The sequence below is a fragment of the Poecilia mexicana genome, unplaced genomic scaffold, assembly GCF_051168715.1.
Source record: "Poecilia mexicana isolate PSO_F unplaced genomic scaffold, ASM5116871v1 scaffold_23, whole genome shotgun sequence".
In the NCBI taxonomy this organism is placed as follows: domain Eukaryota; kingdom Metazoa; phylum Chordata; class Actinopteri; order Cyprinodontiformes; family Poeciliidae; genus Poecilia; species Poecilia mexicana.
This window is the reverse complement of record NW_028263392.1, coordinates 16,357,861-16,374,644: the sequence shown is the minus strand read 5'-3', so window position 1 is coordinate 16,374,644 and position 16,784 is coordinate 16,357,861. Positions and strand designations below refer to the sequence as shown.

Here is a 16,784-nt window from a genome sequence, read left to right as displayed (position 1 = left end):
CTTTCATCTGGTAACACTGCAACTTTTCCCCGTATCTTTTTAAAAAGCTCTTAGTCTTTCCCCGACACTCTGCTGCACCACTTTAGAAGACGGTTTGAAAATTTTTTCTCCTGATTACATTTCCATCTCCTTTCCAGCTAACCACTGTTTTTATTCCTTAAAAAGCGACGAACATCAACCGATTTGTTTCCACCCTGGTTGTAAGACGAAGCCACAGCAGAAACTCGCCTCACTGGAACATTTCCTTCAGGTTCTTTGTGACTTCAGGTGAAACTCGTTTTGGTTTTTCACACAAACAGAATAGTTTTTGTTGTTTTTGTTTTAATACGGTCCAACACAACAAACCAACACAATGTAAACAGGAAGTAGGACTAAAATGTTGCCTGCAACTTCCTGTTTCCTTCAGATTTTGATCGCGCGCCTTCAGTCACCATAAACACCATTTTCACCAACACAAACAGTTTCAGATTGCACTTTCTCTTTAAATATCACATTTGTATAATTTACAGTGTTTATCGTACATGTGGTGTGCTTTTAATGCCTGTAAACCCGATTTCCCTGACTGGACGTTAACGGCTGATGATGCACAGTAATTAGCTTTTTTCACGTCATCAACAATTATGGCAGCCGCGTCATTCGCTCTGCCTTTCCTCCTGATCCAATTAGAGCTTCTAATGACCAGAATCATAATTAGCCGTCCTCATTCTGCCGTTCCCATTATCATCATCATCATCTTCATCACACTCACACATCACTGGACACGATGTACAGAAGGAGGCAGGCCCGTTCATTCACATATGGCTCAGTTGTGAACATCAAAGCTGGATCAAACAGCAGAGGAACAACTCCGAAAAGTTTCTCCGGTCCGAGGTTCTCAAAATGTTCTGTCAAGATCCGTTGGAAAGTTTAGTTTCTCCAGAGCAAAATAAACGGTACAGTCCAAGTAAAGTTCGTGATTTGTTCCAAAATTGCGTCCAAAGACTCCACTGCGCTGAAGACAACCAGATATGTCCAACCGGACGATGAGTTCAAAGAACACAGAGCTGTCCGACAAACCGGAGAATCCTGCGAAAAAATATTCACTGCACACAGAAAGCCGAACTCTGAGGTCCATCGGGGCGTGGTCTCACTGCAAAGTCCAAACTCCGTAATCATGTCCAATCTGGTCCATCGTCAACATAGGAAAAGCTGCTGTAAAAAGCAACATCATCTGCATATAAAACAACCAAATGTTTAACCTGGATGGGATCAGCCGAGTCAGCAGATTTTATTCTCCATTTCAGGTCAGAGAAACACAATGGGTTGATAAAGATGTTAAAGATTGCACTAAATATGTATTTGATCATCAGTGAGTTATTACTATTAGAAATAAGGATTTTATTCTTAGGGTTTCAATAGGAAATGAAACTGGACCAGATTAAAGTCGGATGTTGGAGGATTTTAGACTTTCACTGGACAAACATGGTTTGGCCTCCATATTAATGAAAGGTCAGGGAAACTGAGGCTTGGAGATAAAAGTAATTTAGTTTGTTTTTAAAGAGTTTAGGAAAATCTATTTTTTCTATATTCGGTTTTGTTAGCTCACCAAATGACCACCATCTTGTTTGATAAGCGTGTTTTAAGAAAGAATGATTGAAATAATAAGATACTTTTTGTAATTTATTTCTTTTACAAAAAAGGGAAAGAAATCATTTAACATTGAAAATCATATTTTATTTTTAATCCATGTCGAATGGATCAAATTTAGTTTTAAATAAATAAAAATTCAGTCGATAAACATCTCATAAAACCAAGTTGCTAGGTTCTGCAGGACGGGACAGCTGGCTGTAAACTATTTTTTAAAACTACCTTGTTTTATTGCCATCATTTCGGTTGGATCGTTTTTAATGAAAATACAACTTTGCAGCATCATGAAGTCTCAAAATCACAACAGCAGCTACTTGATTTGAAGAAACTAAGCAGAAAAACTTTCTAAACTTTTGCAATCTGCAACAGAAATGAAAGAGCAGATAACGAAACCCAACCCTGGAATTATTTAACAACATCCACGTTTTCCTTCCAGCCTCTTTCTGTTCATTTACATTTTAACCGTGGAACTCGACTGGATTTGGGCTACACGCCATAAAATGTTAAGTTATTGGGACTTTCCTTGTTAAATAAAAATAATGAGTGATTTTCACCTCTGAGGTAAACATGTCTGAATTTATAAACGGAAAACTGATATCAGCCTTAAATAGAAAAAAGGGTGAAAAATTGAGACTTTCATGTATAATTAATAGCTTTGTCGTAAAATGCTGTCGGACATTTAGACTTCAAATGTTTGTCAAACCTGTTATTTTCCAACCTGCCGGGATGAAATGTCTGACAGCATCGTGTCTTTCATGCTGCAGCCATTTTTGTTTTGTTTTCTCTTTGAAATCTTCAAACATTCTGCAGCTCATTAAAACAAAAGACCGACCAGAACATCGTCGCTCATCAGAGAACAATTATTCCTGCACATGTGGGGCTCCAAGTGTTCAAGCTGCTGTCATCTTCATTTTTTTTGTTTTGTTTCTCGTTCTGAAGCAACAAAAGCCTCAAACCGTTGAAGTTTTTGCTCTCTGACTTCAAGCTGCGTCAGTGTGAACGCTGCGAAGCCGTAATGAGTCTGAATGAGTTTTCTGAATGCTGTGAACAGAGGAGACCTGGTTCAAACCGTGTTAATTACAGCAGTGATCGACACGCCTTCACATTAAAGCTGGTTAAATAAAGAAAACACATAAAAGTCAGATTTTAACTGAATCTCTGATATTCTATCACACAGAAAGGTTTCTCATTCTAAAGACAAAAATGTTGTTTGTTCAGAATGTTTTCAGGTTAAACTTGATTTTAGATGTTTGGCTCAGAGAGAACTTGGAAGTTAAGCCTTATCTGCTCTGATTGGTCCACACCAGTGGTCTGATGAGCTCCTTTTTCCATCTATTAAGATTGTTTGCCTCAAATTATTTCCAGTCTTAATGCGGCTAACGTAGCGTACATTTCCCACTAATGCCTGTTGATGCATATTCCACACATACCCCTGGCAGAAATCCTCTGCTGCCATCTAGTGATTTGAAGTTAAAGCCAATTATGTTTAATTTCACCAACTTTTGCATCTATATTATGTGCTACATTCAAATTAACACTCCCTTACTTAACTTAGACAACAAAATCAATCATTTATTTATTTTTTTGCACATAGTTGTAAAGAAATTCAGCCAGGAAAAGGTTTTTGCTTGTCATATAAAAAAACATTTAAGAGGTTGTCGTAGATACGTTTGTGTTTGTTTCTGTAGGCTCATAACTGATTTACGAAAACTAAACTAAGAAACTCAAAGTAGAATAAACTGAAATAATTTTGTATCTATTTTGTGTCTGTTGCCACAGATAAAGGAAGAGGGTTGAATTTTCCACAAAAGAAAAAAAAACAATGTTGTACCCCTGCCATAATGCTATTAATATAAATTTACCTTTTTATTTTTATCAACTCTAAAATCAAAAAGCTTCAACAGCCCACCTCCCTGCAGATAAACCCTTTAAACTTTAAAACCTAACGGGACATTGGGTTTATTCGCAACAATTTGTCTTGTTTTCAGGTGAAAGTCAACAGAAAGCAGAATCACTGATAGAAATCAGAAATATCAAATATCACTTATATGGCTTATGTTTCATTAAAGTCAAGATGTTAGAAGTCAGTTAACTTTTTTCAGTGGAAAGAGCTTAAGGGTATAGTCGGCCAAACATTTCAGTTTTCTTTAAATTCCAAAGTTTTTGTTGTTTCATTTTGTTGGTTGAAGTTGGTTGTTATTTTGTTGACGGATATAAAATCTGAGGCTAGCTAACCCATCCCTGGATCAACCGTTGTCACGTTTTTACAGCACAATTTGACCACAAGGGCTTTATGTTGAGAAAAACCATCGATGAACACATTAAACTTCTTTTAAAACAAAACCAGTTCAGAAACCGGCCCATTAACCAGTCAGGCCAGTTGTTCTGAGTGCGTCCGTTAGCTAGAAGTGCATTAGCTTAGCAGTCAGAGTGCAGTTAGCGTCGCTCCAGCGAGCCGGCGGAGCGTTAGCCGTAGGTGGAGCTCGGAGGTTTGCGAAGCCACTGGTAGAAGTGCCGCCGGTGGAGGCGGTGCCAACGGACGTTCCCCTCTACGATCTCCAGCGCCCGCGGCAGCGCAGGCCCCGCCCCCACACCGCTGGACTGGATAAACTCCTTTAACTGGAGGGGCGATGGTGGAGGGAGAGGATGGGGCGAAAACAGAAACGTTAAAAAACAAGAGTTATCGGTGTTGGAATAAACACCGACTTCAACCAACCCAGTAAAACTGTGAATGTTTAAGTCGTGTATTTTTATTCAACAAATATGTTTTATCTCAAACAAAGTGATAGTATGACAAACAGTGGCTTTGGCTGAGTTTCCATTATAAATGTACGCAAAACCTTTTCAATATTCCACTAATGGTGAAAAATTAAATTTCGCAATTGTGGAGTTAACGCGTTAACATGAACAAGTCATAAGTCATCAAAAAACATGCAGCACCATCATCCTCCAACCACTTCCTGTCGTCCTCTTTTTTGTCATTTTTGCCAGCAGTAACATTCAGTCTGTGATCATGTGACTCATGATGCAAAAAAAGTGTTTTGCAAAATAAACCAATTTCAATAAGGCCAATAAGAACATCTTCCCCAAAACTAGCTGGCATGTTTCTGTTAAACTAATAATTTTTTTAATAGCGTCAGCAGAAATGTGTTTCTGCATCCTGGTCCTGTAAACCAGACAGAGGAGCGATTACTGACTGGACACTTTTAATGGGATTTAATGACGCTGGACTCCAGCCGTGGAAGATCAGACAGTTTCTTAGCTGTTTTATTTTTTTACTGACCAGTTCTGATCAAGCACTGGGAACATTTCAGCTGAAAACCCCAAAGTGTGTGACAGTAATTTAAAGAAAAGCATCTGAAAAGAAGATTTTTTTTAATGTGAAAAGAGAAATAATTCAACTTGTTTCAGGTCAAAGACCAAAGCGAGAACTTGGTTCTGTACACAGTTTGACAGATCCAGTGGAGCACAGAAGGAAACCTTTCCCTTTAAGTCTCTTTACTTTGAATCATTTGTTAACGCTGCTCCCTCTCCCCCCTCCACAGTTTCAGTTTCTATTTACTTTTCCTTTCCTTTCTTCCTTTTTGCTCCCCAGAGTGATTCACCCAGACATTTGTTCAGATCTGAAATAAAAACCCCATGTCAATCTTCCCCTTTGTTGAGGTTTTGTATTCAGGCGTCCCGAGGGAAATAATGATGTTTTGTTCAGAGGTTTCACTGACAGTCAAGGCCATACAGAGACTGTAATTTGTTACCATAACAACAAGAAGAGTAGAAAAAAGGGCGAAGGGATAGATTTTCATTGAGGAACACCGTTAACCTTTCAGCTTTTATGTATTTCTGCTTCATGTATTTATCCAGGCGTCTTTGCTTTTGTCTGAATAAAACAGGTGAACCGGCTGTGAAATGACTCGACATAGAAATGATTAATCCAGCTTTACTTACCCAGATTAATCAACCCTTGATGTAAAATATTGATGAGGTGGTGAGTCCCAGGAGAACGTGTTAATACGCCATGATTAATTGGTGTCTCAGATTTCCTAACGGCCGCAGATCAAATGCTTTTTCAAGTCCTGCTGCTTCATACTTTACTGAAGTACCACAAGATTTACATTTGCTAAATTGGTAATAAAAAGGAACATTTATCCTGGTCGACAGATTTTCTTCTTATAACCAAACTCATAACAGTGTATCAGTTCTACTAAATATCATAGGGCGGGGGAGCAACATTAGCTTAAAAATCAAGGAGATATACGGTGTTTTAGTCCCTGATAGTCTGGTAGATTCGATTAGATTCTGAACCAAAGTTGCAACATTTGTTATATTTTCAGTTGCTTCAGTTCTTTCTCAAACTATCCTAATTAATTAAGCAACCTGTTCCCCTCCTCACCTGTGGGGGCGCTACACCAAGAGCCACTGAAGGAAACAACATGAAAACCTCTGAATAAGACAAAGTGGATCGCTGTCAGATTATAGCAATTCGAGGATTTCTCTTTAGTCTTTGGCTAAAAATCACGAGCCATTTCTTCCGTTAGCATTAAGCTAGCGCACTTGTTTTGGTATTTACCCAGAATGCCGTGCGGTGTAGTCCGCTTACTGCTTTTGCATTTCAATCAAACAGACAGTTAGGTTTGTAGGTGGACCAGAGTTTGATTTTCAGGTCAAATACGCATTTGCATCTCCCCAACAAACCAGACTGGAGTTCGACTAAAGATGGTTTCACTCCTGATCGTCCGGCAGACTCAGTTTGTTTGTTTTGTTTGTGTTTCTGTATTTACCTCATTGAGTTCTCGCTCCGTGTTCAGGAACTCTGTGACTCCACCGATGAGTTTTGAATTCATGAACAAAGCTTCTCCGTATCTGGACAGAAATGGCGACGCGGTTAGAGGAACACGCAGAAACAGGAAGTAAACCGGGACAAGGTTCTCCTGTCTCACCTGGCGTTCAGGATGTCCCACTTGTCTCTGAAGTATTTCCAGGCCAGGTTCCGACCTTGAGGGTTTCGTCCAACGTGGATGATGACGTCGATCACGTCCTGCTCAGGGACCAGGTCAGAGGTCAGAGACAGGTTCAGTAACCTAGAAAAAACAAACCCAAGAAGAAGAAAAACATGATTTAAAGATTTATAAAAAAAATATAAACTTCTACCAACTATAATTCATTTTAAAACAGGATGTAAAAGTCAAAAATCAAATCATCAAGGTAGAAAATCACTTCAGAAAAAGTTCTGATAGGTTAAGCATTTATGCCTGCCATACTTTCTATGTAAAATATCTATGGCTGAAACGATTAATCGGATTAACTGATTACTGAAATCAGTTAATCCGTTGACGAATTATCGTCAACTAATTTAGTAATGAATCGTTAACTGGAGAATACAGACTAAAAAAGCCCATTTACTGAAAAACAAAAACACTCACAGCAGTAATTAAGTCAGAATTATTAAAAAAAATCTACATTTTGAATTTATAGTTAAATATGTTTAAGTATTTATTTAATTACTGATCAAATCTAAACTAGGGCTTTAATGATTAATTTAATTCTTCGTGATTTCAATTATTGAAATAATCGTCTACTAATTTAGTGACCAATTAATTGATAATTGGAGTATATAGACTTAAAAAAGGCAATTTGTTGAAAAAAACACACCTTGAGCAGTAATTAGGCCAAAACTACACAAAATATATACATTTAAATTTAAGAGCAAATATCAAAGTATTTTTTAAATATTCAATAAAAAGGTTTCATTACTTACCTAATCTAAACTAGCCCTTAAATGATTAATCGTGATTAATAATTTAGTGATCGATGAATCGTTAACGGGAGCATAAACTCAGAAACAAAACATAGCAGTAATTAAGCCGAAATTGCACAAAAACATCAGCAGAATGTGCCAATTTTTTCATCCGATTAATTGTCAGAAAAACAATTTCTAAAATAATCGTTAGCCGTCACCCTGAAAATACCTTTGATTATAAAATCCTTCAAACTCTATAGAGATTATTATTCAGTTTCACATTATAAACGCAGTGAACTTTTAAAACCAGTCACAGCTGATTGCTTCAAAAGTGACAATGTTGACAAAAATAACTTTAAAATTTAAGTTAGAGACTCTATATGAGTTGTAAAGTGTAGTTATATGTAGAATCAACGGTTAGTTGATGAAGAATCAAGTTAGTTGATGAAGAATCAACAGTTAGTTGATGAAGAATCAAGTTAGTTGATAAAGAATCAACAGTTGGTTGATGAAGAATCAAGTTAGTTGATGAAGAATCAACGGTTAGTTGATGAAGAATCAACAGTTAGTTGATGAAGAATCAACAGTTAGTTGATGAAGAATCAACAGTTAGTTGATGAAGAATCAAGTTAGTTGATGAAGAATCAACGGTTAGTTGATGAAGAATCAACGGTTAGTTGATGAAGAATCAACAGTTAGTTGATGAAGAATCAAGTTAGTTGATAAAGAATCAACAGTTGGTTGATGAAGAATCAAGTTAGTTGTTGAAGAATCAACAGTTAGTTGATGAAGAATCAAGTTAGTTGATGAAGAATCAACGGTTAGTTGATGAAGAATCAACAGTTAGTTGATGAAGAATCAACAGTTAGTTGATGAAGAATCAACGGTTAGTTGATGAAGAATCAACGGTTAGCTGATGATCTTCTTCCACAACATAACAACCAGTTCAGAGTCTGTTTCTGAAAAGCATTTTGATCTGTGAGAATTTCTCTGATTCAGAACAGTTTTCCATCTGCACTGAGCCATGACCTCCCCCCGATTTCATTTCCCAAAAAGAAGAGCACGCCTCCTATGCTGCAGGAAATAAAGACTTTGGTCACTTTGGCAGAAACTCTGTGACCTTCAGCCACACAAACGTGGAGCTGAGGCAGGAAAAGGTCAGGTGGTTTGATGAAAATTGATATTTTCTCGCCGTGTTGTTGGGAGTCCCTCCACTCGCTGTTCCTGTCAACCAAAAATCACTTCCTGAAAGGACACACCTGAGCTACAGTAATCAGATTACTCCAGGCTGCAGCTGACTGACAGAAATATTTCACAAACACAAGAAGAAGCATGTTTTTTTTTTTGATTTTTGTTTTAGATGTGGGAGGAAAAAAGTTCAGAGTTTTCTTTCGCTTTCCTTTTTCCCATTTCTGTGTTTTCCTGTTGGTTTGGTTTCTGCTGCCGTTTCATTAAACCCTGAAATCAATTTCCTCTCCTTTCCCACAATCCCTCTGTGCTGAAACCATTTCCTCTGTGACCAATCAGGGAACTTCACGGATTCGCGTGTCGACTCCTGCGTGTGTGAGTGTGTGTGTATGGCTGATTGGATAAGGTTTACCTGCACACACACACACATTCATGCAACAACCCGGCTCCGAGTGTGTAACATCCATCTTCCACATATTTCTGAACACAATAGCTGCGGCTAACGGCTGATAAACACTCTGATGTTCCCACAGACGCAGCCAAAGCTGCTTTCCTCTGCTTTAAGTTCACATTTTCACCAACTTTCATCCACTTTGCACCATCTTTAGTCAGAATATCACAGGAACAATCTTCTGTAGAGCCTGACCTTTCACCTCATTTAAATGAAAATATTTGACCTCTGAAGCTTAGTAAGTATGTAAGCAACTGTAATCTGATTACTGGATTGATGTAGTAGCGCTTAGAGATTTACTCGTTACTGAAAAAAGAAGTCAGATTAGAGTAACACATTCCTGTTATGATGCAGTATAAGAGCAGATAGACTAAAAAAAGGAGTAATTTTTCTGCCAATAAAAATCAGAAACTTCTGAGCTGCAAAAGTGAAAAATTTGCATGAGAAAAACTTAAACATCAAAATTTAGCAGAAAACCTCACAAATGTGGAGAATAATCTCAGAATTTGTTTTAGGAAAAACAAGGACATCCCTCATGTCCAAAGTCAAAAATTTGCCAAGAAAAACTGAAATCTTGAGATTAATCTCAGAAATTTTCTAGGATGAAGCTAGAAACTTTTTGTGTAATCCCAGAATGAAGAGTGATCTCTGATCGATCGCATTGATCAGGCTTTAACCCCTTCCTGTTCCAGGTGAAGTGACGTAGCACCTGTTGAGGAGGAAGGTGTTGTCGGAGCAGGTCAGCGCCTCCAGCAGGATCTTCTTCTCTGAGACGGCGCTGGTGGAGTGAAACTTCATCCAGATAAACTCCCACACGTCCTCGTCCATCAGGCTGACCCCGGTGCAGTAAACGATGTCCCGGATGTTGGGAGGAATCCTGCAGACGGGAAGAAAATAAAAAAAAGAGGAGAGTTCAGACATGGGAAATGTAAAGCGTGTTGATAAGGGCTGGATTTAACTGGTGAGGGAAGAGCAGGACGAGAGCAGGAAACGTAATGAATCCAAAAGCCCCGATAAGACGCTTCCTCTGGATTAACCCCAACACTTTCTGGGTGCTAATTTCTCTCTCGGCAGGAAGTTGCTTTGAAAAACCTTCAGCTGGACATGAAAAACACACCTTACACTGCAAAAAACAGCATTTTTATCTAGTTTCTTGTGCAATTATACTAGTTGACTTTGAGTAAGACAAAACTAACTTAAAAGTAACTTTTCACCAAGATATAAGAGTTGAAGTAAACAATTCCTTATCAATAAAAAAGTGCCAGTTCCACTGGCAGCTTATTTTATTATAACATTATAAAAATGTCTTGCTATAAGGGAAATTATTTTCCAGTTCAATTAGTAGATATTTATTGATACTAAGGAATATCATAGGAACAACCTCCTATGTATTTGTGGAAAGTCACTTCTAAGTTAGTTCAGTCTTATTTCAATTATAGTAAGATATTTGCACCAAAACAACTTCGTAAAATTTGATATTTATAAAGTGTAAGACACTCAACACATCTGTCAAAATTCATAAAATTCACATAATTTCACTTTTATGCTCATTAAAATCTGTGCCAAACTCTGACTGGTGGAAATGTGTGATTTTTAAAAATCTGGAATCGTTTCAAAATAGATTTTTCTCTTTAACACAAAAAGAAAAACTGCATGTCAATATGAGAGTAATCAAAATCAGGACTGGCAGCGTCCTGATTTTGCAGCCTCATTATATTCATATTCAACTTGCTTCCCATCTGTGGTTTTTGGCAGTTTTATTATTCCCAGTAAACACTTCAATGAAGTGAATTGGGAAGTAAAGCGGATGTGTTGACTGACAGCAGCTCCTTTCAGAATGAGCCATTCAGATGCTGCTTATCACAGCATATCCACAACTCAACATTTACACTCACACGGGAAAATGGCTGCAAACCGATATGCAATTATACATCTGTACATCTTTGAAAAGCAGAAGTGGAGCCTCCTGCACAGCCATTAAGAATGCAGCAAGTGGACTCTGGATGGTAAACACTTGTCTTTTCCAGCAGCCATTGAACCAGCTGACCAAATGTTCTGAAACGCTGCTGGGGTTGCTAGGTAACAGGCTGGGCTTGGTTGGGGTTGCTAGGTAATGGCACAGTTTCTGCTGATTTGTGGCTTAACAATAAGGAGGTTTTTGAAATGGTTTGTTTTCCAGACACCAAAAAGCATTAAATTATTGCCAGAAAATGGTTGGATGATTTTTTTAAAGAGCTTAGTCTGTTTTAGGAAACAGTTGAGACCCAAATGGAAGAATAAAACAGCAAAATGTGAATTTTGCATAATAGTCCCCCTTTTAACAAAAACGTAATTCACAGCATATCTCTAAACTTAACCTTTAAAAGGGGGTCCGCTGCGTTAGTATGTGGTTTTTGTCCCCGTTTGGTTGGTCATTACACCAGAAAAGGTCCTGATTTGGTTACATAAACAGGTATAAACACACACACACACACCCCCACACACACACACACACACACACACACTGGATCCTCAGTAAAATGAAATTATATTCATTTCTTTCACACTGTGAAACTGACCTAAATGGTCAGAGAGCAAAACTAAGTGAGCTCTTTTGACTTCAAAATCACATAGTAAACTGCTGAACAGTGTGTGTGTGTGTGTGTGTGTGTGTCTGTGTGTGTGTTGTTGGTTATGTTACTGATTTAGGACCTTTTCTGGTATAATGACCAACCTCCTTACGACGGGTTGGTAATTTGGGGACCAAAGTACAGGACCTCATGTTTTAGGATTACTGTTTAGAACAGGGGGGTCCAAAGTGCGGCTCAAGGGCCATTTGTGGCACTTGGAATATGTTTATGTGGCCCCTGACTGTAGTTGAAGAATGGTGCAAATTTCACTTGTGACAAAACAATTTCCACATATTACATTTGAATTTATCTCCCAGTGGAAATAATACTTTCTCGTTAATGTTGAGGAATTATTTATTTTTAAAAAGCTCCTGTATGTTGCTGAAAAGTTACGTGTGAGTTAGTTTTTGTCTTTTTTTAAATGTACTAAGATATTTGCACTAAAAACTACAGTACACCAAAATTACAGTTTCTTTGTGTTTCTTTGCAGTGTGGGAGGTGTTCGGTGGCCATCTTGGTCAATGATTTCTGCTTCCCTTCTTGCTAACTTATATGTAAGCTGTTGTCATTGGGTTGCCATGGTAACGGGTGTCCACTGGGACTAAAGCTAACACAGGATGCGTTTACACTGCAGCCTGAAGTGACCCAATTCCGATTTTTTTGACGTAATGCGACCTGTATCCGATCTTTTCATGGCAGTGTGAACAGCACAGGTCGGATTCTTTTTCGAATGTGACCCATATCCGATACGTATCCGAGTCAAATGCGACCTAACGTCCAGGCCGCATTCATCCGAACTGAACGTCACTGATACTCAACAAATCTCAGTATTCTGTGTCCTGATACGCGCAAGCAGGAAAAACAACCATGACGGATTATATGAGGATTAAGTTGTTAATATGCTGCTCCGGTCGGACAACAACTTCAAATATGTAAGCTAAGCTCCACCGTTAGCCTCCATGTTTACTTCCGCAAACACTGAGCGCTTCTTCTTTTTATGGCAGTTGGCAGAACACTTAGAACGCTGACGCTATTGCGCCCTCTACTGCGCATGTGGGACACTTTCAGGTCGTTTGCCCGTTCACACTGCAGAACGCATACAGGTCGTATTTACTGGCAGTGTGAACGGCCCCGGCAAAAAAATAGGAATTGCCAAAAAATCGGAATAGAGTCACTTCAGGCTACAGTGTGAACGCACCCACAGACAGCGAGAAAAACAAGGTACGAGTCGATTTTAGTTGTTCTTTGCCCTTTTTTCAGTCTTATTTTTCCTTTGCTGTGGCGCACTGCAGCTGCTGTAATTTCAAAAAGATCAATAAACAACAAAAACTGGATTAACTTCCTTGTTTGTTTGTAAAACGTCAAACAGGATAAAATGTTTCATAAAGTTTTTAACAAATTACGTCTTCTACAGTGGAAATTATGTCCAGTACGAAGGAGAAAATTCGCTTAGTCCTGGCTTTTTTGAAGTGTAGAATGAATATAAGTCAATACACACTCCTAATACAGGCAGAAAGACAAACCAGTGTGTGTGTGTGTGTGTGTGTGTGTGTGTGTGTGTGTGTGTTAGTGAGTGATCCAGGGACAATTGCATTATTTACCGACCTGGGAAATCTTTTTAGAGATGCTCCACTTAAGAGCAACACAAACACATTCCTGCTGACGGAGGCAGAAAGTGTTCCTCCATGACAGCAGCTGCCAACGCTAAGCTCCGCCTCCTTCGGTATTAACCTGTTCCTAAATGTCCGTCTCTGATAAAACTTCAGAGAGATAACGTGACATTTTCTTGTTCTTAGCGCGCGCCGCGTCTCCCTCCAGATGGCTCTGATGCCATTAGCTTCCTCTCTCTGAGTCGGTGTGTGTGCTGCAGTCTGCAGAGGATGTTTCGGGTCCTGAAGCTATTTTTCCTGAAATATCTCGTCCTTCCTCTGCATCAAACTCCCACTCTGACAGTAAACATGCCTCTGCACCATCTGCTCGCTCCGTCCGTCGCTCTGTCTGTGGGATTCTGCAGTGTAAGTGTCACTCTGGCGTTCCCCAGAACTGCTGATGAAACATTTAACTGATCGGGCAGAAAAACAGTGGCCTAGTTAAAGGTTAAAGGTTGAGATACGTCAGGAGAGACTTGTTAAAGCAGACAGACTCAGACATGAAGTTTTAAACCTCCTTCAGGAGCAAAAAGCCGCTTTCTGTCTGATTCATTGGGTTTATGACGAAGTAAAAGGGCTAAGAAAATGAAACTAATATTAATAAAGTCCTTAAATTACAAATTTATTCTCGTGATATTATGACTTCATAAACATAACAGTCGGCCGTAATCTCTCCCGTCGCCGTGGAGGAAATTGGAAACATTTTTTCCAGACTTGCTTTATTTCGTTGGGTTTTGCAGACACTCATCTTTGAATGTCCAACATCATGCGGGCTTTGACTAGGCCCTTCCAAACACTGACTGTTTTCTTTCTCAGTCATTCTGTTGCTGTCTGGTATCATTGGTCTGTTCTTGATCCGGTTTGGATCCAGCTCCAGTTGTTCCCTGGGTATCACTGGTAGTTTGGTTACCAGTTGGATCCAGTTACTGTTTATGTGAAAAACTACTGGAGATAAACGACAATTAACCAGAGCCGATTAGCGTCAGAACAATGAAATGATCAGGAATTAGTGCTGTCAGTAAATCCATCCCTCACAGGCTTGACTGACTGACTGACAGTGAAACGTGTGTTGATGCTTCCACACAACTATAGGAGATAATTTAATCTCCGTGTTCAGTGGGTGTTCCTCCATTTCCTGTAACCTGATTAGACATGCTGCTTCTGCTGTGAAGAGGGGTCTAAGCCAATAATTATGCTCTGTTGCAGACCTCAGTGGTCTAATTTGTTAACTATTATTAAGCTTTGTAAAAATATTCACAACCCCAGGACCTTTTTTCAGGTTCTGATACATTGGAAACGCAAAAATTAATCTGTTTTACTGAGACTTTATGTGACAAAGAGGAAGAAAATAACTAAATAATCTAAAATGTGAAGCAAATGCAAAACTCAGAGTGATGAACACAAAAATACTCCAGTACTTTTCTCAACTTCTTTCATTTTCAATGTGCTTTAGGAAGAGCAGTTGGACAGATAAACCAGCGCGCTGTCGCCCCCTACAGGCACGGCTGTGAAACAAGGCCACAGATTAAACAGCAGCTAAACCTTTCTGCATTAAAAGGCATAAATTTAAAGCCAGACTCATTTTCTTTAGAAATGCTGGGTATAATTCATAAAATAGTGGAGAAAAGGAGGTTAATTGAGGTGAAGCAGTTTATTGGTGCCTATAACCCCGTTACAAGTTTAATCCATCCATTTGTCACCAAGATAACTTCAACAAAGATCTTCTTACAGCCATTTAATTTACAATGAATCCCCACTGTGGTTTGATTAATATTCCATATACTGCTCGCTGCAGTAATTACTCTCTCCCTGTTCTGGTCTTTGTGGTTTTATATTCAGGTGCGACTCCTCTGAGCAAAATAAGAGCCAATATTTAGTCCTGATTGGAGCAGGCTGGGGTCAGATTAGCTCTTCTCTGTCAAGGCTTTAATTATTGGATTCTGATAATAAAAGAATGTTTGGGATTTAAAAATACTCACAGACAGAAGGACTGCAGATGGGATTAAAATTCACCCTTTGGAAAAATTAATCCTGAATGAATGTGGAATTATTTATCACTTTTCCACCAACAGGGATAAAATATTTCCAAAATGACACATTTTAAAAGAAAAAGCTTCATTTATTGGTGGAATTTGGATAATTTCAGCGTATGTAATTGTAATAGAAAACTACCATCAAAATAATCAACAATTTCAATTAAAAACCCCAAACTTCATACTGAATTATTGAATAGATTTCAACAACACAGATATTTATTGTTCTTATCTGTTGTTCAACCATCAGATCGGTGCTACGTCTTTATAACTGAGATGCTATTTTAGGCTAACTCTCTTTAGCACAACTTGAACAAACTTTTCAAGCGTCCAATCAGATCGTTTTCATTTACAAACAAATGTTGATGATTGTGCATCAGATTTAACGGGCGTAGCAGAAACGCACAAATGCAAAGGTTCCAGTTGGGAAACTGTTTACTAAAGAGAAAGTTTTATAAATATGTAAAATAATGTTATATATTAATGAATAAATCAAGTCAAAGCAGTTATAGATATGTTAATCAAGTCTATCCAGATCCGCGCTAATGCATCATTGTGAGTTTATTGCAAGTTTTCCACAAAAATGGTCAAAAATATTAGGATTAAGTGATGCCAACTCTCACCTGCAGGTGGCAGTATTTAGTACTTCTATTGCTGCGAAACAGCTGTTTATTTAGATACAATCCTGACATATAAAACAACCCGGATGATAAATATTCATTCCTAAACGTTGCCTAATGAAGTCAGACCGTTTTCTTCTGGGTTGTATTATTTAAGGAAGCCTCTCATCATCAGCTCCCCGCTGTCCTCCACAGAACTCAAGCATCTGTTTCTATTTAATTTGCCGTTTGAAATTTAATTTCACAGATCTCGTTAGGAACCCGGAGGGAGCGAACACGGACGAGACACAAATAAACTTTGATGGAAACGCCAGAGAAGAAAGACGGGATCATGTGACCAAATCGATGATCAGAGATGGCTGACGGAGGTTTGTTGGGTTTTCAGATCTTATTGACTTGCAGGGAAGTCAAACTCATTTTGGGATAAATCAGGACCATGAATGTTCTTAAAGGGCCGGTTGTGCCAGAATGTATTGATAAAACACATCAAACTGTTAAAACATTAATAAATGGCTGTTTGTGCATCCAATAAGTACTTCTTAAAATTAAATAATATTTTGTGATTTTTTTACAATCTAAATCGCTGATTTGTGGAGCTAATTTAGAAATATTTGCAAAACATCTTTCAATATTTACACTTATGTATGACGGTAAATGGGAGTTTTTGTTCAACTATAACTAGACTCAGGTCCAGCTGAGGAAACAGTGTAGTAGAATTATATACTGCCCCCTGTAGGTGGGAGTCAGCATCACATAAACTCAAAGCTTTTGACTGTTTTGGTGGGAAATTTACAGAAAAATCAAAATTAATTATTATTGCAAAAAAGTGTGGATCTGCTGATTTTCCATGATCGTGAAATCACAAAAAACT

At 38.4% G+C, this 16,784-nt stretch overlaps 1 protein-coding gene across 1 annotated transcript in view; it reads right to left on the bottom strand.

Annotated features, from left to right (window-relative positions):
- Positions 1–304: 304 nt before the first annotated feature.
- Positions 305–16,784, bottom strand: part of trhde.1 (thyrotropin releasing hormone degrading enzyme, tandem duplicate 1) — a 43,051-nt gene continuing 26,571 nt past the window's right edge. Inside the window, exons 10-13 of the mRNA XM_088003269.1 lie at positions 9,712–9,879; positions 6,564–6,704; positions 6,405–6,486; positions 305–4,245 (exon numbers count right to left, since the gene is read on the bottom strand). Coding sequence (XP_087859395.1) covers positions 4,093–4,245; positions 6,405–6,486; positions 6,564–6,704; positions 9,712–9,879 — 544 coding nt within the window. The 3' untranslated portion in view covers positions 305–4,092. The remainder of the gene's footprint in view (positions 4,246–6,404; positions 6,487–6,563; positions 6,705–9,711; positions 9,880–16,784) is intronic.